General features: G+C 42.4%; 1 protein-coding gene across 1 annotated transcript; it reads left to right on the top strand.

The window, feature by feature from the left end:
• Positions 1–745: 745 nt before the first annotated feature.
• On the top strand, positions 746–24,987 carry LOC109903438 (four and a half LIM domains protein 3). The gene is made up of 6 exons (XM_020500145.2): positions 746–1,153; positions 19,878–20,057; positions 21,111–21,285; positions 22,993–23,162; positions 23,313–23,499; positions 24,085–24,987. The coding sequence occupies exons 2-6, from the start codon at positions 19,902–19,904 to the stop codon at positions 24,243–24,245; spliced, it is 849 nt and encodes a 282-aa protein (XP_020355734.1). The 5' UTR covers positions 746–1,153; positions 19,878–19,901; the 3' UTR covers positions 24,246–24,987.
• The last annotated feature ends 1,529 nt before the right edge of the window (positions 24,988–26,516 follow it).

The following is a 26,516-nucleotide window of genomic DNA, read 5'->3' as shown; positions in this document are numbered from 1 at the left end:
TGAGTGAGTTGGTAAGGAACCTTAATCAAGTCTGAATGAGTGACAACACAAAAGTGAAGCCTTATGGTAGTTAATTGCTTAAGTTTTTACCCCCATCAGCCTCTTATCAACCAATGTTAGTGACAGTGTTTGGGAAGCTACTCTGAAAATATAGTTTACCAAGCTAGCAATTTATTTTCACTGAAAATGGTTAAGCTAAAAAAAAAATGCATATGCCAATCTGAAATGTCATAGACTATAAATGCAAGAACAGATCATTTTGGGGTCATATGTTAACATTTGACCCCAAAGTCATATTTAGCCTATTAAACACAAGTGATAGAATTACGCAGGTCTGATGCCGAAAAAGAAAGGAAATTATTGCCTATTTCACCCATATTTTATTTTTGCAAAAAGAGTAGTAGAGTGTACTTCCAGTAGTTATCTACACCACTACATGGCAAAAAAATTATTAACTAGTGAAAACACTACCCAGATTTGAATTTAGTTAAACTACCACCAAGCTAATGCAAAATGTAGTTAAATTACAAGTTGAACTACTTGTAGTTCACTACTTCTTTACACTGGTTAGTGAGATACACGACCTGGTCCCAGATCTGCTTGTGCTCTTGTCAACTCCATTGGTAATTGTCAAGCCAAACACGGCATGACACTAATGGGTGACAAGGAGTTAACCCTGATAGTACAGACTGGCACTAACATAACACAGGGATGAAGAACAAAAAGATAGATACAGGTTGATGAGTCAGTCGTCTGTGATCCAGAAGGTACAGTAGGGAGCAGTCTACGGACTTCTGTTCACGTTTGACTTTTACATTCAAGTCAAAAACACAGCTTTAACAATGACAACATAGAGATTTTGTCGAAACAAACACAGACTTCCAAAGTAAATGAATAGCTCAGTAAAAAAATGTTTTTATCTGTGCCACTTGAAATGACCTGTGCGGCTGTGCCTCGGCAGTAAAGCGAGAAGCGACATTTCTGGAGGGCGTGATTTTACGCGCTTGCCTGATGCTGTTGCGCACAGGAGGTAGTAGGCTGCACGATGCATTTCACATTCGTTGAAGTTGAGAAGGGTTCAGCACTGCGTCGGATCTTGACTTGTCAATATTTGGAGTCAATTTTGCTGCCAGAGGAAAGCTGCAAACTACAGGTTGGTGACCTAAACAAATAAACTACATTTGACAAAGTTCCCTGACCCGAAAGGAGCTGTAAAATGGTGGTATGATATTTTACAATCATTTGTATGAGTTTTATAACAAATAATAACAAAATTATGAGAGCCGATAAGATCAATATTTGATTGAAAACGAGATTAAGTGAATAGTCTTGTTTATCCTTACTTTTACTTGTCTACATTTTAGTCAATGAAGCACCTGGATAATACAGTTGGTGATGCGAATCGAGTCACCTGGCGAATCGTCCGTTATTAGACCCTTCAGTTCTAGCCTACTGACTATTTTATCTTATAAAATATGTGTTATATGTTAACTATTGTCATAAATTGAGAAAGGTATTTATGCTTATTTTTAATCAAGGGAACAGAAATTCGCGTAACGTTTTAGGTCAAGATTTCTGGACACGACGTCCACAAGACAGATTACAGCCCGAGAGATCTTTCTCACAACTCACCTGTGTCTCAGACAGTACAGTATTCGAGCTGAGAAACTCTGTGATACGTCTATCATACACACACGATTCGACATGCACAAACACAATGCTTGTTAGAAGGAACATTCATTGTTGTTTTTTTGTTGTTGACACAAACCACGGGCAGAGAATGGAATTTGTCTTCTCTCTCTCTCTCATGCTCTCTCTCGGTTATTTATCCTCTTTATCTCTCTTTACACTTTATACATCCTGTTGCTCAGATTCTTAGCATCTGTCCCTTCTCTCCCAAGGAACTGGACTGACAGGATATATGGTAGGATGTAGCCTAATTTGACTTTAGAAGGAGAAAACTAACTGAGGGATGTTGGGGGTTGGGGTTAGTTGCCTTGGACAGAGGCACGCAAGTTTATAATTGATACCTAAGACCACACCACAACAAGACCTGCAGACCATTTTGAACAGGTATGATTTAAAGAGAGAACAGGGAGTCTTTTGAAGAGATGGGCCCCTCTGCTACATTTGCCCCCAAGTCAATCTCTGTTTGAATTACATGGATTCTGACACATTAATGTTGAACAATAACACACGCAACATATTATTTGCTCACACATTCAAATTAAGAGCTTGATTAACAGTGTCCTGATATGGTGGGGGGAGACATTGTGTAACAGGAAGAAGACCGTTTAATATACACTGTTGTTTTCAACTGTTTTACTTTTGTGTGATTTCCTGGCGTTATCGGCATCGCAATAAAAACTGTTCGGACAAATTCTGTGTAGGACACCTATGCAGCCATCTCAATTAGCCAACATCCTTCAGAGTAATGTCATGTCTTATACTTAAGATTGCAAGTATTATTTTCCCAGACACTCACCATCGTTGGCACCAAATGGAATAGTTTCTGCATGTAATCAGCAAACTCTATATCCATGTCATCATGTGAGTTCGACCCACTTTGGGTGTAATTAACATAGCTCTTTGATTACTTCAACAATTGGCTTTTTATGAGGAGTCTTTCCCTGTGAGTAACCAGCAGAAATGTGGTGGTAACCAGAGAGAACTGCTTCATTATTTTTAGAAAAGGAGGAATTTGCCGTTTTTAGAACAGAGGGAGGATGGAAGAAAAATGCATTTGCTGTTTTTAGAACAGAGGGAGGATGGAAGAAAAATGCATTTGCTGTTTTTTTCAATCCCAACATTGGACCCACCACATGATTCTACCACATTCTGACCACAGTCTCATTCCTCTGACATTCTTCTCATTGGAGAAGGTTGGGTCTGTGCACAATCATTGGAGCAGAGCCAAACGGTTTCCATGACTTCTGGAGATGGACAAGTCTTTCCCAGGCTGGGAATACATCGTCAATAGCAACTTATTCCCCATATAGTGCACTACTTTTGGAATAGTGCCATTTGGGACATAACCTGGTACGGGCTCAGGCCATAATTAGGGACATTGACCCATAGGTTGTAAATTATTCATTATCATTATCACACTGTTGTTTCTGTTTCTGGCTGGTTCTAGAGTGTCACTTTTCCCACCATGAACAGCAGCAATGGAAGATTTAAAAGGAGTTGGGATGTGAGCTCAGAGTTATGCCCGCCTGTCTCTTTCCCCCTTCTTTCTCTCTCTCTCTCTCTCTCTCTCTCTCTCTCTCTCTCTCTCTCTCTCTCTCTCTCTCTCTCTCTCTCTCTCTTTCTCTTTCTCTTTCTCTTTCTAATGAATTTGGTCCCATTCATTCATTGTGTCCAGAAACATGTGCATTCCACTCCACCATTCCTCAAACTCCCTCTCTCCCAACACAATTATGTTTGGGGTCTAGAACCATTTATCTCAACAGTCCTAAAGTGCTTACACATGTAGATGTTACTCAAAAACAAAGACAAATAAATCTTCCAGCATCCATGAAACAAAGGCAACAGGCTGTAGGGTCACCAGGGGCTCTGGGAAAATAAACACAGTTGATACTATTAACACCCGGGGCCTGGGGTTGGATGGATGCTCGCTCTACTGGCTACCAGCATCTGATGCTGGGAAAATATGTTTACATGCATATTTGTTTTGGATAATGACTGACTGCTGATTGTGCACATCAAGCAAACTTTATTTATTTATTCTTTGGCCGAATTCCCACTGCAAAATAATCCAAATGAAACAGCCTGTTGCCAAAAGCAACTTTGCTTCAGAAGAGGATGCTAGTGACGTTTCCTGCCTTCTTATCTCCATGACTACCTTTCACTAGATATAGGAGATTATATGTATTCCACCTTTTCAATTGATTTTCATCCGTTTATCTTCTAATTTAAAGCACATATTTGTTGTTATCTTTACTAGACTGACTTCTACACCATGTCATACTCAGGCCTTTCCTTTTCTTTGTTCATGAAGACAGCATAGGTCTACCACACAGAGCGAAGAAGGCCTTGGCACAGTGACGTCTTTTTATTTGTTGTCAGATTTGGCCTTTTGTTTTAGTACACACCATAGGTGGTGCGGGAGGGACGTAGTTCTAAGGCATTCAGCTGCATCTTGCGTTGTTCCCTACGGGGTATAAACAGCCAGCTGGGGGCCCAAAGCTAAACAGAGCCAAGCACGTACCTTCTCATTCATTTTGCTTTTATTGTTCCTCAAAGGGCAGGTAAAAGATTACAGGCTCAGTTTTTCTGTGCTAATGTCAGCAAGGGATTTTTTAATTACTACCCTACGAGCAGGTGGAGTCCGTGTTTGTCATTCAATTCAGATAAGAATGAAGATTAGGTAAAGTCTTCACTTGTCTTGAGTTGATAGTATCATCATCGCCCAGTCTGTGTTTCCCAGTGCAATTGTGTCTCTTTTCAACACATTGATTCAAGTGATCTCCCAAGGACATTGGCAAAGTTATGTTGGACTTGATCGATGTTCAAGTATCCAAAACAAGATGTTTTGCAACCTGTGTCTCAAAACATCCCGTTTGGAATGCATATCAACTTGATGAGAGCAACCACTGTTCATTTTGGTTTGTGTGTGCGTGCAGGCAGCTAACAGTGCTTTCTGATCTGGCAGGAAGTCAGTCACTTCACATTGGGTCTCTTTGTACTGGGATAAAAGAGAGAGGGAGCAGTCATCTGACCGATGGCTGTAAGGGACAAGCCTTTCCTTTTCTTCTGACAGAATTTATGGCCCCAACCATGAACACTTTACTATAGCTACAGGAGCTTTATTGTGTTTATAGCAACTTTAATAGCCCATCAATATCATTCTCTGTGAGAGCTGTGTGACCCAAAAATGTCTAACAAAATGTGAACTGTTCTGGGCAGGAATATGCTTAAACATAGGCTAATTTATTTATCTGTTATTTTACCAGTTAAGTTGACTGAGAACACATTCTCATTTGCAGCAACAACCTGGGGAATAGTTACAAGGGAGATGAATGAGCCAATTGTAAACTGGGGATTATTAGGTGACCATGATGGTTTTTTGAGGGCCAGATTGGGAATTTAGCCAGGACACTGGGGTTAACACCCCTACTCTTACAATAAGTGCCATGGCATCTTTAATGACCTTAGAGAGTCAAGTCACCTGTTTAACGTCCCATCCAAAAGACGGCACCCTACCCAGGGAAGCATCTACAATCACTGCCTTGGGGAATTGGGATATTTTTTTAGACCAGAGGAAAGAGTGCCTCCTACTGGCCCTCCAACACCACTTCCAGCAGCATCTGGTCTCCCATCCAGGAACTTACCAGGACCAACCCTGCTTAGCTTCAGAAGCAAGCCAGCAGTGGTATACAGGGTTGTATGCTGCTGGCTAATCTGGTTTCATGATAAATAAATATAAAAGTAAAGTGGGGTAACTATTAAAGTACAGCTGACAGTGTGATCACGCTCTCTGTAGCCCATGTGAGTAAGACCTTTAAACAGGTTAACATTCACTTGACCCAGTCATTCACTGACCCAGTCTGTAATATCTACATGTTTCAAGAAGAACAACGTAGTCCCTGTGCCCAGGAAAGCCAAGGTAAATTATTATTGCCACTTAACATTCACTTCTGTAGCCATGAAGTGCTTTGAAAGGATGGTCATGGCTCACATCAACACCATCATCCCAGACACCCTGTACCCACTCCAATTCGCATACCGCCCCAACAGATCCACATATTACGCTATCTCTATTGTACTCCACACTGCCCTCTCCCACCTGGACAAGAGGAACACCTGTGTGAGAATGCTGTTCATTGAATACAGCTCAGCGTTCAACACCATAATGCCTTCCAAGCTCATCACTAAGCTAAGGACCCTGAGGTTGAACACCTCCCTCTGCAACTGGATCCTGGACTTCCTGACGGGCTGCCCCAGGTGGTTAGAGTAGGCAACCACTCATCTGCCACGATGACCCTCAACACAGGGGCCCCTCAGGGGTACGTGCTTAGTCCCCTCCTGTACTCCCTGTTCACCTACGACTGCGTGGCCCCGCACAACTCCAACGCCATCATTAAGTTTGCTGACGACATGACGGTGGTAGGCCTGATCATCGCCAACAACGATATAGGTAGAGGGTCAGAGACCTAGTAGTGTGGTGCCAGGACAACAACCTCTCCCTCAACATCAGTAAGACAAAGGAGCTCATCATGGACTATGGGAAACGGAGGGCTGAACACGCCCCCATTCACATTAACACGGCTGTAGTGGAGCGGGTCGAGAGCTTCAAGTACCTTTGTGTCCACATCACTAAGGATCTATCATGGTCCACACACCAACACAGTCGTAAAGAGGGCACAACAACGCTTCTTCCCTCTCAAAAGGCTGAAAAGATTTGGCATGGGCCCTCAGATCCTCAAAAAGTTCTACAGCTGCACCATTGAGAGCATCTTGACTGGCTGCATCACAGCTTGTTATGGCTACTGCTTGGCATCCGTATGCAAGGCGCTACAGAGGGTAATGCGTATGACCCAGTACATCACTGGGTCCGAGCTCCCTGCCATCCATGTGGTGTCAGAGGAAGGTCCTATGAATGGTCAAAGACTCCAGCCACCCAAGTCACAGACTCTTCTCTCTGCTACCACATGGCAAGCAGTAGCAATTCACGAAGTCTGGAACCAACAGGACCCTGAACAGCTTCTAACACCAAGCCATAAGACTTCTAAATAATTAAACAAATAGCTATGCAGACTATCTACATTGACCTGTTTTCCACAAACTTTTTTGGACTCATCACATACAGCACAGTCAAAAGTTTGGATACCTACTCATTCCAGGGTTTTTCTTTATTTTTACTATTGTTCTACACCATCTCAAGTGGGTTGAGGTCGGGTGATTGTGGAGGCCAGTTCATCTGATGCAGCACTCCATCACTCTCCTTGGTCAAATATCCCTTACACAGCCTGGAGGTGTGTTTTGGGTCATTGTCCGAATGATAGTCCCACTAAGTGCAAACCAGATGGGATGGCATATTGCTGTGAGTCTGCCAGATCAGAGGCAGTGGGGATAACCAGGGATGTTGTCTTGATAAGTGCGTGAATTAGACAATTTTTGTGTCCTGCTAAGCATTCACAATGTAACGAGTACTTTTGAGTGTCAGGGAAAATGTAAGGAGTAAAAAAATACATTATTTTCTTTAGGAATGTAGTGGAGTAAAACTTGTCAAAAATATAAATAGTAAAGTACAGATACCCACAAGAACTACTTAAGTAGTACTTTAAAGTATTTTTATTTAAGTACTGTACACCACTGATTGCTCGTATTTCTTGGCCCAAGCAAGTCTTCTTCTTATTGGTGTCCTTTAGTAGTGTTTTTGTTGTTGTTGCAGCAATTCGACCATGAAGACCTGATTCACATAGTTCATGTAGAGATGTGTCTGTTTCTTTAACTCTGTGAAGCATTTATTTGGGCTGCAATTTCTGGTAACACTAATGAACTTATCCTCTTCAGCAGGTAACTCTGGGTCTTCCTTTCCTGTGGTGGTCCTCATGATAGCGCCTGATGGTTTTTGCGTCTGCACTTGAAGAAACTTTCAAAGTGAAATTTTCCGCATTGACTGACCTTCATGTCTTAAAGTAATGATGGACTGTTGTCTTTGCTTATTTGAGCTGTTCTTTACATAATATGGACTTGGTATTTTACCAAATAGGACTATCTTCTGTATACCACCCCTACCTTGTCACGATTGGCTCAAGCGCATTAAGAAGGAAAGAAATTCCACAATTTAACTTTTAACAAGGCATACCTGTTTATTGAAATGCATTCCAGGTTACTACCTCGTGAAGCTGGTTGAGAGAATGCCAAGATAATAATAGGTGTGTCCAAGCTTTTGACTGGTACTGTATGAATTTAGGGTTGGATCAGAATAACTGGTATAATCAATGGCCAGAACGGAGAATTAAGTAAAACCCCAAATTCCTATCTCTATCGATGGCTAATTTAGGAAAGCGCCAATTCTTGGTAGCTAGCTAGCCACCAGAGGACAACAACACAACAAGATGCAATTTTTTCCTGTCAAGAAATGACATTTGACTTGTGATGTGATTGGTCTGAACTCTTTCTGACAAGACAGCGTCAGTTAGATATTCTGCACATACTGAGACAAAGGGGCGCTGTTTTGTTAAAGCGGATCCTTTCTCCGTGAGGTACATTCAGCCTCTTGTGAATGGCAGGAAATGTATGAAACACAGAAAGATTATTTATCGAAAGATACATTTAAAAATATATATTTTTCTTGGTCAATTTTTTGGGGAAGCCTGGCCTCCCCTTGGCATCCATGAATACATGCCACTGGTGTAGAGGGAGAGATCAGAACGCAACTGAGTGAGCGAGACACGGAGGTGAAAGGGAGTTTAATAATAAGTCACGTTTGATGCATGGCTTGGTTTCTTTATTGTTTTACCCCACAAATACACATGTACAAATGGAACACTAAAGTAAATGAATGTTGTCTTCAAGACGAAAGTTTTACCCAATAGTTTTACCGTATTTGAAAAAATATATACAGTGGGGCAAAAAAGTATTTAGTCAGCCACCAATTGTGCAAGTTCTCCCACTTAAAAAGATGAGAGAGGCCTGTAATTTTCATCATAGGTACACAGATGACAGACAAAATGAGAAAAGAAATCCAGAAAATCACATTGTAGGATTTTTTATGAATTTATTTGCAAATTATGGTGGAAAATAAGTATTTGGTCAATAACAAAAGTTTCTCAATACTTTGTTATATACCCTTTGTTGGCAATGACAGAGGTCAAACGTTTTCTGTAAGTCTTCACAAGGGTTTCACACACTGTTGCTGGTATTTTGGCCCATTCCTCCATGCAGATCTCCTCTAGAGCAGTGATGTTTTGGGGCTGCTGCTGGGCAACACGGACTTTCAACTCCCTCCAAAGATTTTCTATGGGGTTGAGATCTGGAGACTGGCTAGGCCACTCCAGGACCTTTATATGCTTCTTACGAAGCCACTCCTTCGTTTCCCGGGCGGTGTGTTTGGGATCATTGTCATGCTGAAAGACCCAGCCACGTTTCATCTTCAATGCCCTAACTGATGGAAGGAGGTTTTCACCCAAAATCTCACGATACATGGCCCCATTCATTCTTTCCTTTACACGGATCAGTCGTCCTGGTCCCTTTGCAGAAAAACAGCCCCAAAGCATGATGTTTCCACCCCCATGCTTCACAGTAGGTATGGTGTTCTTTGGATGCAACTCAGCATTCTTTGTCCTCCAAACACGACGAGTTGAGTTTTTACCAAAAAGTTATATTTTGGTTTCATCTGACCATATGACATTCTCCCAATCTTCTTCTGGATCATACAAATGCTCTCTAGCAAACTTCAGACGGGCCTGGACATGTACTGGCTTAAGCAGGGGGACACGTCTGGCACTGCAGGATTTGAGTCCTTGGCGGCGTAGTGTGTTACTGATGGTAGGCTTTGTTACTTTGGTCCCAGCTCTCTGCAGGTCATTCACTAGGTCCCCCCGTGTGGTTCTGGGATTTCTGCTCACCGTTCTTGTGATCATTTTGACCCCACGGGGTGAGATCTTGCGTGGAGCCCCAGATCGAGGGAGATTATTAGTGGTCTTGTATGTCTTCCATTTCGTAATAATTGCTCGCACAGTTGATTTCTTCAAACCAAGCTGCTTACCTATTGCAGATTCAGTCTTCCCAGCCTGATGCAGGTCTACAATTTTGTTTCTGGTGTCCTTTGACAGCTCTTTGGTCTTGGCCATAGTGGAGTTTGGAGTGTGACTGTTTGAGGTTGTGGACAGGTGTCTTTTATACTGATAACAAGTTCAAACAGGTGCCATTAATACAGGTAACGAGTGGAGGACAGTGGAGCCTCTTAAAGAAGAAGTTACAGGTCTTTGAGAGCCAGAAATCTTGCTTGTTTGTAGGAGACCAAATACTTATTTTCCACCATAATTTGCAAATAAATTCATAAGAAATCCTACAATGTGATTTTCTGGATTTTTCTTTCTCATTTTGTCTGTCATAGTTGAAGTGTACCTATGATGAACATTACAGGCCTCTCTCATCTTTTTAAGTGGGAGAACTTGCACCATTGGTGGATGACTAAATACTTTTTTGCCCCACTGTATCTGGTTAAAGATCAAATTTTGACGTCCGTTCGAGTGCTCAAGTACTCGATACTCATGCCCATCCCTATAAAGTAATATTGTTCCTTAGAGTTTTGTTGAGTTTAGAGTGACGAAAAATATCTAGCTAACAGCTAACTGCTCTCTCAAGTCTCATCATTGAGACCAGCAACAGTACGGATGCAGCGCGAAAAGCGCAGGGAGCGTGGGACAGACAGAGACGAGCAGCTAATGCATACTAACAAAGAAAGTTTTTTTTTTTTTTTTCGGGCAGAGCCTTAAATTTGGCAAAACATTCTGGCCTGTGTAGGGCTGGGCCTGAACGTTGCATGTATGGGTAGGAAAATAACAAAATTCATGCTTGTGCAGGGCTCTAATTTGAATGTCAGTGGAAAGCACAATACATCACCCAGCACATGTCAACAAGCACAACCAGCTGATGAGTCTTTTTTTTTATCCTAGGAAGAAACTGGTAATGTTATCACAGGCTACCTACACACTACTGTAGGATTGTTTCATTTCATACAAAGACTCCTTTCTCTTTTCTCTTGCTCCTAGGTGTCATGGGGTTTCATCATGGAACATTCTGGGTTGTAAAGCATAGGGTACACTAGACTCCTCTGCTGGGAAAATAAACACCGTGTGCATCCCAAATGGAACCCTATTCCCTTTACAGTACACTACTTTTGACCAGAGCCCCATTGATCCTGCAGTAGAACTCACATGGCTCATGCGGTTACAACTGGCTCCGCACTCTGAAAAAATGTCAGGTTAGAAAGAAAACAACTTCCGAGAACCTTGAAGGGACAGAGAGCGGCCTGGTCTGTTGTTGGGCCATGTGGGAGACGAAGAGGGAGAGTATGTTTTGCTGTCTGGCTCACAGTACAAAGCCTTCAGAGTTGATGACTCCGATTAATCTTTCACCAGCGTGGACAATATATCACTGAAGAATATCCACGTGTCCGCTGTGGCTGGAGGTGCGAAATGCAGAGTTATAACAGAAGCGTTCTAGGAGAGAAAAACACGTGTCCCACTGATGGATTTCTGTTTGACTTAACCACTCACTGGGAGCAGGACGCAGAGACACAGATACATTTATATATACTGAACAAAAATATAAACGCAACATGCAACAATTTCCATGATTTTACTGAGTTACAGTTCATATAAGGAAATCAGTACATTTAAATAAACTCATTAGGTCACAATCTATGCATTTCAACTGACTGTGCAAGGGTGCAGCCATGGATGGGCATGGGAGGGCATAGGCCCACCCACTTGGCAGACAGGCCCACTAACTAATAGGGATGTAAACAAATTTGTGCACAAAATATGAGAGAAAAAAGCTTTTTGTGGATACATAACATTTCTGGGATCTTTTATTTCAGCTCATGAAACATGGGACCAACACTTTACATGTTGCGTTTATATTTCTGTTCAGTGAAGGGTAGGTCCAATGCATCTGTGGCTCCGAAAATAATGATGCTAGCCAGCTACTCTGTGTTACGATATGTGTACGTGTGTGTACGTGTATTTGTATGTGCCCATCCTGCTGTTCATTCTTTTACTCCTTGCTTTACTTTTGAGGCATTCTCTATAAATAGTTTCTATACCCGGGTCACGTTCATGTGTAACACAACCATCAGTCGTAAGGATGAGGAACCACAGAGGGAGTGTATCCATGCCGACGTGGCTCATTCAGGGTCAGTCATCTCCTCTACAGCTGGAAAGGACATGCTGTTTGGGAATAGCTCTTTGTTGTTCAGTAGCTCTTACTATAACAGATAGGTCTGGACATTGCATAAATGAGCTGAAATTGAGTTTAAACCAAGATATAAATATTGTCCGTGGGTGGGTAGACGCAATAGATCAAAATGATCCAACAGAAAGGGAGTGGTTTGTATTTTGATTATGGTCAGACATATACATTTTTATGGTTAACATTTGTATCACTTTCAAAAGATAGAAAGGAATGTCATAATGCTTATACTTGTCGACACAACAGGTGGAGTACAAATAACGTATTTGCAGATGTCGTGCTGTGTGGGGACTATGCCCGGAAGGAAGGCCATTGTTGTATCAGTGCAGTTGTTTTAGGGATGGATGAACTAGAATAGCTAGAAGCCTAACCTCTTGAGAGACATTAGCAGGGGAAGTCAAGCTGATTTCCACCGCTCTCACAATAAACGGACATGAAACAGATATGGAGTTTGATGGACTTGTCTGTTTTGTGATCCGTCCAAGTGTCTTTGACCTTGTAAAGCCTCAAACCTCTTTAGGCTGATGCAGCCTAGCTGATGGGGGAGGAGGATATGGCTGAATGTTCCCATTACAAATGCTCTGCTGCTATGACATTTTGTGGAGGTTAGCCAAGTTTTCAGTTGCTTGATTATAAACAAAAGAGACAAATAGGGTGGATAAAACAGAAGTTGTTCTTTCGCCAGGTCTTCTGTCTTGTGTGCTTGCCATCATGTATAAATGGTGGCAATAATGGTAAATAAAGTCTGAGGCTAGCGATTTGAATGGCACGTACACCCCACTGCTGAAACGACTCCTTAATTGACCAGACGCAAATAACTTATGGGTTCTAGTACATTTAACTCAATACCTGTAAAAAACAACCGCAACTGTGGGATGGAATTCCTTTCATGAGCAATGGTTGATTCCCCCTGTTTTATATCAAGCCAACCCTGTGTGTGCAAAATGCATTTCCAAGAAATGAGGTCTGCTTCATTAGGAACTCCATGTCTGCGTGCCAAATGGGACCCAATTCCCTATAAAGTGCACTACATTTGGCCAGAGCCCTTTGGGTCCTGGTCAAAAGTAGTGCATTAAACAGGTATTGGGAATAGGGTGCCATTTGGGATTCAGTCCAGTTCTTGGGTTCAATCACCACTAGGACATGGAGCCTGTGAGACTGTGACTTCAGCTCTGTCTGCTGAGTGGGAGCTGCTAAACCCTTCACCCCAGAGCTTTCCCTTCCATTCACTCCCCCTTTAAAACCTACCGCCTGAATCTCCGCTGCACATCATTGAACCCACAATCATTCTCCGCGCTCCTTGATTTTTGACATTCTGAAAGCATTTCAAGGGTGTTCTTTTCCTTGAAAAGAGGTTAAATATAATAAACAAAATGTCTTCCAAGAGAAACATTTATGTGTCTGCCTTTAGAGTCTCTGTCAATGCCATGTCCCTGACATTGTTTTCTTGAGCCTGTGTTACCTGAACTCTTGAGACTTTTCTCCACTCATGTAATTCCAACCTTTATCCCCCCACTTTTGCTACTCTACACTATGTATGCTTCCCAAATGGCACCCTATTCCCTATATAGTGCACAACTTTTGATCAGGGCCCATATGGTTCTGGTCAAAGTAGTGTACTATGTAGGAAATAGGGTGCCATTTGAGACACAGCCCATATGTACCCTTTTGGGGTACTGGGGTACATGTATCTGACCTCGTGTCACATACTCTAGCAGCTCCATACAGACTTAAGAAGTAGCCGGAGGGTGTTATGATTGTCTCAGTATAGTAGAGCTGTCAGGCTTATTTCCATCCCGTCCCCCCTATTCACCACACGAGATGTCAATCACCTGATTAGAACATGTAATCAGGAATGTTTCCCAGGGTGAATCAGGGGCCTTGGCAGCCTGGGTGCCAGATCTGTTTTATGTTCTCTTGGCAACTTCTTATGGAATTGTAATGCAAAACCTTGTTTGGCTTGACAATAAAAATGGAGTGTTCAAAATCACAGATCTGGGACCAGGCTAGGACCTTGGAGGTCCATGGTGTATAAACAGCAATAAGTTAAGCTGATCTGTTAGTATGCCGCTGACAGAATGTGTAAGGGCAGTGTGTGCAATATGTATTATGTATTTGGTTGTACGAGACGTGTTCAACATGTATGACATGGGTAACGTGCAATGTATGTACTACAGTGCATTCGGAAAGTATTCAGGCCTCTTGACTTTTTCCACATTTTGTTAGAGCCTTATTCTAAAATGGATTAAATGGGTTTTTCCCCCTCATAAATCTACACACAATAAACCATAATGACAAAGCAAAAACAGTATTTTAGAAAATGTTGCACATTTGTAAAAAACAAACAACAGAAAAATTACATAAGTATTCAGACCATTTACTCAGTACTTAGTTGAAGCACCTTTGGCAGTGATTACAGCCTAAAGTCGTCTTGGGTATGACACCACAAGCTTGGCACACCTGAATTTGGTGAGTTTCTCCGATTCTTCTCTGCAGATTCTCTCAAGCTCTGTCAATGTAGATGGGGAGCGTCGCTGCACAGCTATTTTCAGGTCTCTCCAGAGATGTTAGATCGGGTTCAAGTCCGGGCTCTGGCTGGGCCACTCAAGGTCATTCCGAGACTTGTCCCGAAGCCACTCCTGCATTGTCTTGGCTGTGTGCTTAGGGTCATTGTCATGTTGGAAGGTGAACCTTCACCCCAGGCTGAGGTCCTGAGCGCTCTGGAGCAGGTTTTCATCAAGGATCTCTCTGTACTTTGCTCCGTTCATCTTTCCCTCGATCCTGAGTAATCTCCTAGTCCCTGCCACTGAAAAACATCCCCACAGCTTGATGTTGCCAGCCCCATGCTTCCCCGTAGGGAATGTGCCAGGTTTCCTCCAGATGTGATGTTTGGCATTCAGTCCAAAGTGTTCAATCTTGTTTCATCAGACTAGAGAATCTTGTTTCTCATGGTCTGAGAGTCCTTTAGGTGCCTTTTGGCAAACTCCAAGCGGGTTGTCATGTGCCTATTAGTGAGGAGTGGCTTCTGTCTGGCCACTCTACCATAAAGGCCTGATTTGTGGAGTGCTGCAGAGGTGGTTGTCCTTCTGGAAGGTTCTCCCATCTCCACAGAGGAACACTGGAGCTCTGTCAGAGTGACCATTGGGTTCTTGTTCACCTCCCTGACCAAGGCCCTTCTCCCCCAAATGCTCAGTTTGGCCAGGCGGCCAGCTCTAAGAAGAGTTTTGGTGGTTCCAAACTTCTTCCATTTAAGAATGATGGAGGCCACTGTGATCTTGGGGACCTTAAATGCTGCAGACAGTTTTTGGTACCCTTCCCCAGATCTGTGCCTCAACATAATCCTGTCTCGGAGCTCTACGGACAATTCCTTCGACCTCATTGCTTGGTTTTTGCTCTGACATGCACTGTCAATTGTTGGACCTTATATAGACAGGTGTGTGCCTTTCCGAATGATGTCCAATCAATTGAATTTACCACAGGTGGATTCAAATGAAGTTGTAGAAAGATCTCAAGGATGATCAATGGAAACAGGATGCACCTGAGCTCAATTTCGAGTCTCATAGCAAAGGGTCTGAATACTTATGCAAATAAGGTATTTCTGTTTTTTATTTTTAATACATTTGCAAACATTTATAAACAACTGTTTCCATTATGGGCTATTGAGTGTAGATTGATGAGGAACAATTTGTAATTAATACATTTTAGAATAAGGCTATAATGTAACAACATTTGGAAAAAGTCGAGGGGTCTGAATACTTTCCGAATGCACTGTATGTTGTGTGTGTTTTGTACAGTTTCAATTTTGTATACAGCAGCAGACAATTTCCCCCTCTGGGGCATTAAAGGTCATCCTATCCTACTGTTGACTGGTTGCCTTGGATACTTACTTGTAGGTACATACATTTTTTTTGTTGCATGGGAATCTCTCTCGCTCGCTCCTCTCTCTCTCTCCTCTCTCTCACTCCTCTCTCGCTCTCTCTCTCTCTCTTTCTTTCTCTCGCTCTCTCAATTTCAATTTAAGGGCGTTATTGGCATGGAAAACCTATGTTAACATTGCCAAAGCAAGTGAACTAGATAATAAACAAAAGTGAAATAAACAATAAAAATGAACAGTAAACATTACACTCACAAAAGTTCCAAAAGAAAAAATAAATTACAAATGTCATATTACGTGCAAATAGTTAAAGTACAAAAGGGAAAATAAATAAACATAAATATGGGTTGTTTTTACAATTGCGTTTGTTCCCCACTGGTTGCCCTTTTCTTCTGGCAACAGGTCACTAATCTTGCTGCTGTGATTGCATACTGTGGTATTTCACCCAAGAGATATGAGAGTTTATCAGAATTGGGTTTGTTTTGAATTCTTTGTGGATTTGTGTAATCTGAGGGCAGCTCAGTTTCCACCTCATTTTGTGGGTAGTGTGCACTGTTTTCTCTGTTTTCTCAAGAGCCAGGTCCCCCTACTGCGGCCTTTCTTAATAGCAAGGCTATGCTCACTGAGTCTGTACATAGTCAAAGCTTTCCTTAAGTTTGGTTCAGTCACAGTGGTCATATATTCTGCCACTGTGACTGTTTAGGGCCAAATAACATTCTAGTTTGCTCTGTTTTTTTGTAAAGTCTTTCTAATTTGTCAAGTAATTATCTTTTTATTTTCTCATGATTTGGTCTAATTGTCTAATTGTGTTGCTGTCCTGGGGCTCTGCGGGGTCTGTTTGTGTTTGTGAACAGAGTCCCAGGACCAGCTTGCTTAGGGGACTCTTCTCCAGGTTCATCTCTCTGTAGGTGATGGCTTTGTTATGGAAGGTTTGGGAATCGCTTCCTTTAAGGTGGTTGTAGAATTTACATGCTCTTTTCTGGATATTGATAATTAGCGGGTATCGGCCTAATTCTGCTCTGCATGCATTATTTGGTGTTCTACGTTGTACACAGAGGATATTTTTGCAGAATTCTGCATGCAAAGTCTCAATTTGGTGTTTGTCCCATTTTGTGAATTTTTGGTTGGTGAGCGGACCCCAGACCTCACAACCATAAAAGGCAATGCGTTCTATAACTGATTCAAGTATTTTTTTGCCAGATCCTAATTGGTATGTCGAATATTATGTTCATTTTAAAGGCATACAAGGCCCTTATTGCCTTGTCTCGCAGCTCGTGGTGCTGATGTTTAGGCCGAGTTATGTACAGTTTTTTGTGTACTGTAGCGGTCTGGCAACTGCTCGGCATCTGACCGTAAGGCGCTACAGAGGGTAGTCGAAAGGCCCAGTACATCACTGGGGCCAAGCTTCCTGCCATCCAGGACCTATATAATAGGCGGTGTCAGAGGAAAGCCCATAAAATTGTCAGAGACTCCAGTCACCCAAGTTATAGACTGTTTTCTCTGCTACCACATGGCAAGCGGTACCGGAGCGCCAAGTCTAGGATCAAAAGGCTCCTCAACAGCTTCTACCCCCAAGCCATAAGCCTGCTGGAAAATTCATAAAATTGCCACCGGACAATTTACATCGACCCCCCCCCACCTCCCCTCCCTTCCCTTGTGTACACTGCTGCTACCCGCTGTTTCTTTGTTACCTATGCATAGTCACTTCGCCCCCACCTACAGGTACAGATTACCTCAACTAGCCTGTACCCCCGCACAATGACTCGTTACCGGTTCCTCCTGTATATAGCCTCGTTATTGTTATTGTGTTACTTTTTATTTTAGTCTACTTGGTAAATATTTTCTTCTTCTTGAACTGCACTGTTGGTTAAGGGCTTGTAAATAAGCATAAAGTCTACACTTGTTGTATTCGGGGCATGTGACAAATAAAGTTTGATTTGATTTAAAACAGTAGACATTTGACTTCAGATTCTAGTAGGGTGAGGCTGGGTGCTGCAGACGGTTCTAGTGCCCTCACCAATTCATTGATGTATATGTTGAAGAGGGTGGGGCTTAAGCTGCATCCCTGTCTCACCCCACGGCCCTGTAGAAAGAAATGTGTGTTTTTTGCCCATTTTAACCGCACACTGGTTGTTTGTTTACATGGATTTTATAATGTTGTATGTTTTTCCCCCAATACCACTTTCCATCAATTTGTAAAGCAGGCCCTCATGCCAAATTGAGTAAAAAGCTTTTTTGAAATCAACAAAGCATGAGAAGACTTTGCCTTTGTTTTGGTTTGTTTGTTTGTCAATTAGGGTGTGCAGGGTGAATGCGTGGTCTGTCGTATGGTAATTTGGTAAAATGCCAATTTGACATTTGCTCAATACATTGTTTTCACTGAGGAAATGTATGAGTCTGCTATTAATGATAATGCCAAGGATTTTCCCAAGGTTGCTGTGACACATATCCCATTGTAGTTATTGGGGTCAAATTTGTCTCCAGTTTTGTGGAATGGGGTGATCAGTCCTTGGTTACAAATATCAGAGAAGAGGCCAGAGCCAATGATGATGTTAAAGAGTTTAAGTATAGCCAATTAAAATGTGTGGTTTGTATATTTTATTATTTCATTGATGATACCATCAACACCACAGGCCTTTTTGGGTTTGTATTTTGTCCTGTAGTTCATTCAACGTAATTGGAGAATCCAGTGGGTTCTGGTAGTGTTTAATAGTTGATTCTAAGATTTGTATTTGATCATGTATATGTTTTTGCTGTTTGTTTTTTGTTATAGGGCCAAAAAGATTTGAGAAGTGGTTTTACCCATACATCTCTGTTTTGGATAGCTAACTCTTCTTGTTGTTCTTTGTTTAGTGTTTTCCAATTTTCCCAGACGTGGTTAAAGTCTATGGATTTTTCAATTACATTGAGCTGATTTCTGACGTGCTGTTCCTTCTTTTTAGTGTATTTCTGTATTGTTTTAGTGATCCACCATAGTGAAGGCGTAGGCTCAGGTTTTCTGGGTCTCTGTGTTTTTGGTTGGATAGGTTTCTCAATTTCTTTCTTAGGCTTTTGCATTCTTTATCAAACCATTTGTCATTGTTGTTCATTTTCTTCAGTTTTCTGTTGGATTTTTTTTTATTTGATAGGGAAGCTGAGAGCTGAAATATATAGGTTTTTTACTTCCAAGTTTACACCTTCACTATCGCAGTGGAACGTTTTGACCAGGAAGTTGTCTAAAAGGGTTACAATTTGTTGTTGCCTAATAGTTTTTTGTTAGGTTTCCACACTACTTTCCTTCCATCTATAGCATTTCTTAATATTATTCAGTTCCTTTGGCTTTGATGCCTCATGATTGAATATTGCTCTGTTCAGGTAGACTGTGATTTTGCTGTGATCTGATAGGGGTGTCAGTGGGCTGACTGTGAACGCTCTGAGAGACTCTGGGTTGAGGTCAGTGATAAAGTCGTCTACAGTACTACTGCCAAGAGATGAGCTGTAAGTGTAACTACCATAGGAGTCCCCTCGAAGCCTACCATTAACTATGTACATACCCAGTGTGCGAAAGAGCTGCAGGAGTTATGACCGGTTTTTGTTGGTTATGTTGTCGTACTTGTGCCTAGGGGGGCATATGGAGGAAGGAATGCTGTCACCTCCAGGTATGTGTTTGTCCCCCTGTGTGCTGAGGATGTCAGGTTCTTGTCCAGTTCTGGAATGTAGGTCGCCACAGACTAGCACATGTCCCTGGGCATGGAAATTATTCATTTCCCCCTACAGAATGGAGAAGCTGTATGGGGATGGGGATTCTAGTGGGGGTAGCACACAGGAGTAAATTTTTCTCCGTTTCTAGCTAAATGTAAAATATTCCTGTTTTGATTAATTTAATAGAGTGAATTCGGCCTGCTCTATACCAAATTAGCATGTTTCTTGTAGGATGACAATGTCTGTATTAATGATTTCTCTCTCTCTCCTCACTCTCTCACGCCCCTCACTGCCCCTCCCCCTCATCCCTCACACGTTCACAGCGCTCTCCTCCTTCCCCTCTTCCTTTGCTCAGCAAACGTTCACTCACTGTGGTTGTGATGTTTCCTTTCAGGAGTTGAATCAGGGATAAGACAACATGAGTGACCGTTTTGACTGTGGCGAGTGCAAGGAGTCCCTGTACGGACGCAAATACATCCAAGTGGAGGACGTTCCCCACTGCATCCCTTGCTATGACCGCCTGTATGCCAACACATGTCAGGAGTGCAAGGAGCTCATCGCACACAATGCACGGGTAAGCATAAACTGTATGATCTGTCTTTGTGTGTGTGGGTGTAAATGTGTTTAGCATATGTTGTGTGTATGAATGTGTTTACATGTGGCAAGTGGATGCTTTCTGTCTACAGTTGTTTGAATGTGTGCTCACTTCTGAGGTTTTACTTCTGTGTACGTACACAAGTGTGTGCGTGTGTGTATGTGTGCATTTGTCCTTGTCCATCTGTTCGATTATAATGGCTTCTAAAGAGCTGGAGTTCTTGGAAAACACAACTTTCCTGCTCTTTTGGCTAATACCAAGACATCTGAAAATCCCCTTTGAGCTGCTCCAGGCCGACATTAAGGCCTTTTGGTTAGAGTCAAATGAAAACACAGGGCTGAAGGGAACACCCTTAGACGCCACAGGGCACGGGTGACCCCTGAGTTATGGACTCTCTCAGAGGGACTGGCAGTAAATAAATCTCCTGTTAGCTTTGGCCCTCCTCCTCCACACAATACTTACAGCACTCCTCCCTCTCTGTCCAATTCCCTTTTACTAACACTGTGAAAACCCACCAACGTGTCAAATAAAATGGATTATTATTGTTTTCACCCCGAACATAAAGCAAGACATTAATCATGCGATGTGTTTTAACAGTGTTTGCTTGCACTACAGTTGATCTGGAATATAAGAGGTGGATTATAAAAAAATCCCTTTGTGGACACTGTTTCAATATTTACTCAAATGGTTTATATTGAAGTTAGAGTTATTCACTAAAACCTCCTTGTTAACAGATCTAATCTAGCTCATTGTCATATAAACATAAATGATGAATGTGAACCAGAGAAGGCTGGTGGATGGAGATATAGAAGGACGGGCACATCGTAATGGCTGGAATGGAAGGAACGGAAAGGTGTCAAACACATCAAACACATGGTTTCCATTTCCACTCCAGCTATTACAATGAGCCCGTCATCCGATATCTCGGCCCACCAGCTACCATTAACATGAATGGTCTTTCAATCCAAATATTTCGGACTCTGACTTGCCTTGCCTGGGTCCTTCCCTCTCACTCCTCCTCTCCCTCTCCAGGAGCTGTTCTATGAGGACAGACATTACCATGAACACTGTTTCCGTTGTTTCCGCTGCGATCGCTCCCTGGCAGATGAGCCCTTCACCAGCCAGGAGGAGGCGCTGCTGTGCAACGACTGCTACTGCAATGAGTTCTCCTCCAAGTGTGTGGCCTGCGACAAGACCGTTATGCCAGGTACACAAACCTGATACTGTTTACCATGATTAGTAGGAGGTACTAATCAAAACTCTCAAAAACGTGCAGGGATACATGACAACACCAGTGGAGGCAGCTGAGGGGAGCAAATGGAATAGCATCAAATCATGTGTTTGAAATATTTGACAACATTCCAGTACCATTACCACGAGCCCGTCCTCCTGTGCACAACACCCTTTGACATTATTGAGCTGAGTCGAGCTGAGCTGTGCCGCGCTAGTCTGGTTACACATCCATCATACTTACTGTGGCATACAAGTGCATTAAAAAGGCCTAACTGGTGATGCTTTGGCCTGTGGTTACTCAAGTCCTGTTCTCACACCTACAGACGTAGGATCATAATTTGATCACACTGTTGCAAGAGAACTTTTCCGCAATGCAGGATATTAAAACTTGTAGTGTATTTGAGGTTTAAAAAGGCTTCTAAAGTTTGTAATTTAGTTTCCTGCTGTAGCAAACTGGCTCAAATGAAGATCCTATATCTGTATCAATGCCAGGTGTGTAATACCTGGGAAACCTCTCTCATGGTTATTACAGAGTAAGCAGCACTGCTTCAGTCAGTGTCACTAAAGGGTAAACGTAAGGGTTCTCACATCCAGTTGTGGACGGCATAGGCGGTGTCCCAAATGACACCCTATTCCCTATGTAGTGCACTACCTTCAGGGCCCTGGTCAAAAGTAGTGCACTACGTAGGGAATAGTTTGCCATTTGGGACATTACCATAAAAAGGCGAATGCATTTTTGTTGTTGAGCAGCTAGGGTGTGACACAGCTTAGATGTGACATTGCAATTGTCTGCTCGCTCGACTGAAAGTGCCTCACTGTTGAATTCTGTCCCCAGGGTCTTTGTGACTGCATGGCAGCATTACGCTATCAGCGGGGGTGGGCGTCAAGATGACTGCAAATTACATAGGGTTTAATCTGGACAGGGTGGGGTGTTATTTCTCCACAGTTTCTGCAGAACTGAGCAGTCGTTTTGTTAGGTTTCTGTAGTGGAACGCAGTGAAACACTACACTGTGCCCTCGCCCTTTTAAAAAATTCAGGCGGTTACACGTTCCACTGGTCGACCTCCCCACGTGCGCATTTCAGGTCCCAAAGCTCGTAAAACAAGAGCAATGATTAAGAGGTCTGATGTTCATTTTCATAGGCATGGCTCGCTGTTTTATTTTGGCTACTTTTATTACCTACATGGAGGAAGTGTGTATTTGTGGAAGACCAAACTGCACATGCTTAAAGTCAGAGGTTCCAATAACAGTCACCCATAAACCATAATTCTGAAATACCTCCTTTCATAAAGCCATTCGGCCCTGACTTGATGTAACACCACACAAGCGTTCTTGATGGTAAAATACTGTAATATTATTTATACTTTATGAGATGACTGGGAGGTATATTGAGTCTGTGTACAAACCGGTTCAGTTATTACTGAATCATCCTGTTTTGGCAATAGCAGTAGTGTGAGCACTTGGAGATTATGCAATGCTGAGGTTGGACAATCTAACCCAGAACTAAAGTGGCTGACATGGCACACAAACTTGGGATGACTACTCAGATGATGACTCTTGCAGACAGACTGAATTATACAAAACCTGTCTGTGTCTCTTTCTCTTTGTCTCTATTGCTCTCTCTCTCTCTTCTTTCTCTCTCTCTCCTATCTATCCCCCATCTCCCTCCTCCCTCTGTCAGGCTCAAAGAAGTTGGAGTATGAGGGCTCTGCATGGCACGAGAACTGCTTTGTGTGCCATGGCTGTGAGAAGCCCATCGGTGCCCAGTCCTTCATCCCAGACAAAGACCACTACTACTGTGTACCGTGCTACGAGGGCAGGTTCGCCCCGCGATGCAGCCACTGCAAAAAGGTGAACCAGGGTCTCCTCAAATCAACTGCTAACCTTCATTATCCTCTCCCTGTCACTGTTAGTGACATGCTCACAGTAGTAGATAGGTTCCTTGTGAAAAAGACTTGCTAGATCAAGTGGGTGAGGTTGATGGGTATGTATCCTCCGTAGGCACTGGCAACAGGGGGTGTGAGCTACAAGGATGAGACGTGGCACAAAGAGTGTTTCGTGTGCACAGGATGTAAGATCCCACTGGCCGGCCAGCCCTTCACCTCCCAGGGAGACACACCCTACTGTGTCAAGTGCTTCAGCAGCATCTACGCACAGAAGTGTGCCTCCTGTAACTCGCCCATCACAGGTTAGTACATTCTCCATTCGACTAGATAATATGGATTGATTTGAGACACTGTTTTGTCCTTTAATGGAACCTTATATAGCCCATAGAGCTCTGTTCAAAAGGAGTGCACTATAGAGGTAATAGAATGCCATTTGGGATGCACTCAATGTCTTCCCCATTATGTCACTTTGTACCAACCCAGGCAAATGCCAGAGCACAGACGTACTGTAAATATACTAGTAAGGCTTAACATAACACTATGTTTAGAATGCCAATGTTCCAATTAAACACAGGGACCTCTGAGACCTGGCAGATCCTCAGCAGGGCTATTATTGTAGCCAACCATAGAATAACCCACAGAACTTAATGTTCAGAATGTAATTTCTTTGTGTTATGTAATGTCTCTCTTACTGCCCAGCTGTCAATCCAGGTGAGAGTCAAAGGTCTCTTTGCAGATGTAGACTATGTCCCAAATGGCACCCTATTCACTTTATAGTGAACTACTTTTGACAAGGGCCCATAGGGCTATATAGGAAATAAGATGCCATTTGAAATGCAACCGTATTCTATTATAGATTCTAACGAGTGTGTTTTATTTCCCTCCAGGGTTTGGCGAGGGGAAGTATATTTCTTTCCAGGATCGTCAATGGCACCAGCCCTGCTTCAAGTGCTCCCGGTGCTCCGTCTCTCTGGTTGGGGCTGGCTTCTTCCCCGACCGTGACCAGATCCTGTGTGGAGACTGCAACAACGACCAAGAAGACCAATGAGAATCACTGTCTTTGTCCTTCAACTGCACCTGACCAATCACAAATGTACAGTAATAGCTAACAAGTTTGTAACACAGTGGTGTCCACTTCCAGGTTTGTTAACATCTACAGTACAGTACAGAGAGCATCTAAACCTCAACATATTAAAGCAAACAAAACATTTTATACTACATCACCTTAAATATATTTATATTTTTTAAATTAAATCAGCATTGCATGTATTCTGTTGTTAAACTGCCTTTACAACATAAATCACATTGAAATGTATGTTGAAATGTATGTTTTAAGTCAGCAAACAAGTATGATATAACTAAAGCTTTTCCTCTTGTAATTTGTAATATATTTTTGCACACAAATACATTCAATATTTTTTTTTCTAAGGTATCGTACATATTAATGCACCGGACCTGGGCTCGGCTGAAATATGGTGTTAGTGATGCACATATAGTATGAACTAAGTCCCTTCACAGCTGTATTTTATTGCAGCAATATAAAAAATGATCCAAATGTTGTCAGAGCTCAGCTTGTCAATAATACATCTTTGTATTCTTTTACATAAACCAAGATTGCCTTTCTTGCCTTGTTTTTTTAATGCTGTATTGTAACTATTGTGTAGTGTTACTACTCTAAAGAAATAAAGCGTCATTTATTTACTGTAATAATAACGCACTGGATCAGAATACTGTATTTGTAAAGATATATTTGTAAATATATTCTATTTCTCAAAATGGGCCAAAAGAAACCCTCCATAAAGTTTCTTTGCTGTGTGTACTGTCTTCTGATGAGAACAGCCTTCAGACTTCTGCGTACATTACACGTGACTTTCCTTACTCAACCCCGGGTGTGAACAGATTTGATCATTTTTACATTGATTGTGCCAGGGTGTTGGTGCCTAGTGGCCACTCCCTGGAATCCAGTGAGGGTTCAGGCAGACCAACACGAAACACATTGTAGCAGAGGTACAAACTGTCCCCAAAAGGCTGATTAAATCTTTATTCAATACGGAATGTAGTTTTCTTCAAAATACCCAATGACTTGCTAAAGCCACTTTTTGATAAATGGGCTGTAAAAAAGCTTTACACGGTCTACGCAATGGATCCAACAGTTCTATGTCGTGTTGTGCTCCGTAGCTCCGTTTGTGTAGACTTGGAATTCACTAAGCATGGCACTATGGCAACGCCCATGCCCTCCATATGTACCTCACAAGACTACACAGAGAACAAAAAGTAGCTGGCATTTTAAACCAAGTTGTTTCTACAGTTAAAAACAGATATATTGGGTCACGTGGGTTGAAAGCGAGACACAAGACTGTTCACAAATTCTTACAGGATTGACAACAACACATGTGTTGTAAATTCAACTGAAGTTGACAGGAAGTGAGGGGCCTAGCCTCTGAAGTCGCAAGTGCATGTGCTTGAGGAGCCACCCCTCTGGGACCAGTGTCAACACCCAGGTCAATGCAGTGTGTATGCATCAGTCAAGAATGGGGCTGATAAACACTTTCATATGCATGATTCCTATATGCATGATTTCCAGGAACTGGAAATGACAAATAATAGTAATAGATTAAAATGTATCTCTTGTTCAAAACAGTACATGTGTGTTTTGTGATCAAGCTTATGTCGAAGCCATGTCGAAGAGCCCACATTTAAATACTAACTGCGTAACAAGCCTGATTCTCATCGCAACAAAAGCCTATCAGATGAGATCAACAATCTAGAAAAAAAATCAGGGGCAATGTTGTTGTGCGTTTTTAAATATTTTTTTCCCATGACTTCTCCTGGAATATGGCTGACCCTGTTTGCGGAGACATTAGAAAGTGGCCTTGTTTGGTCCCACGAGGACTATCAGCCAGGGTTGTGGCCACAACACCCAAAGAGATCTGAGCATCATAGACTAGTTAATCTGGGGCTTTGTCCCTATAGGGCTCTGGTCAAAAGGAGTGCACTATATAGGGAATAGGATGCCAATTGGGACACAGCCTGGGGCTGGGGATGCAGTCAACAGGCCCCACCGAAACCTATTCAACAGTTCTGCCGGTGGCAGCTGCAAAATAAATCAGGCTCACATAATGTGACCCCCTACAGGCCATCACTGAGATATAGGCCTCACATGAAGCACTAGGGTCTGTAACAGGATACATTCACAACACACTATACTGTGCTAGAAGTACTCTTGTCCCCAGCCGGCGCTCTCTACAATTGAGCCTGGGGACAGTTATACTACAAGTAATCTCAGAACACAGAACCAAATCTCATGAGAATGCTGGCC

Source organism: Oncorhynchus kisutch, linkage group LG14, assembly GCF_002021735.2.
Source record: "Oncorhynchus kisutch isolate 150728-3 linkage group LG14, Okis_V2, whole genome shotgun sequence".
NCBI lineage: Eukaryota > Metazoa > Chordata > Actinopteri > Salmoniformes > Salmonidae > Oncorhynchus > Oncorhynchus kisutch.
Note: the sequence above shows the minus strand (reverse complement) of the source record. Positions and strands in the feature narration are given on the sequence as shown.

What these genes read in the sequence shown, in the direction of transcription:
- LOC109903438 (XM_020500145.2), top strand. Translation starts at nt 19,902, where the DNA reads ATGAGTGACCGTTTTGACTGTGGCGAGTGCAAGGAGTCCCTGTACGGA. An exon ending in CGACAAGACCGTTATGCCAG is followed by an intron (nt 21,286 to 22,992) that starts GTACACAAACCT and finishes TCCCTCTGTCAG; the next exon opens with GCTCAAAGAAGTTGGAGTAT. An exon ending in CTGTAACTCGCCCATCACAG is followed by an intron (nt 23,500 to 24,084) that starts GTTAGTACATTC and finishes ATTTCCCTCCAG; the next exon opens with GGTTTGGCGAGGGGAAGTAT.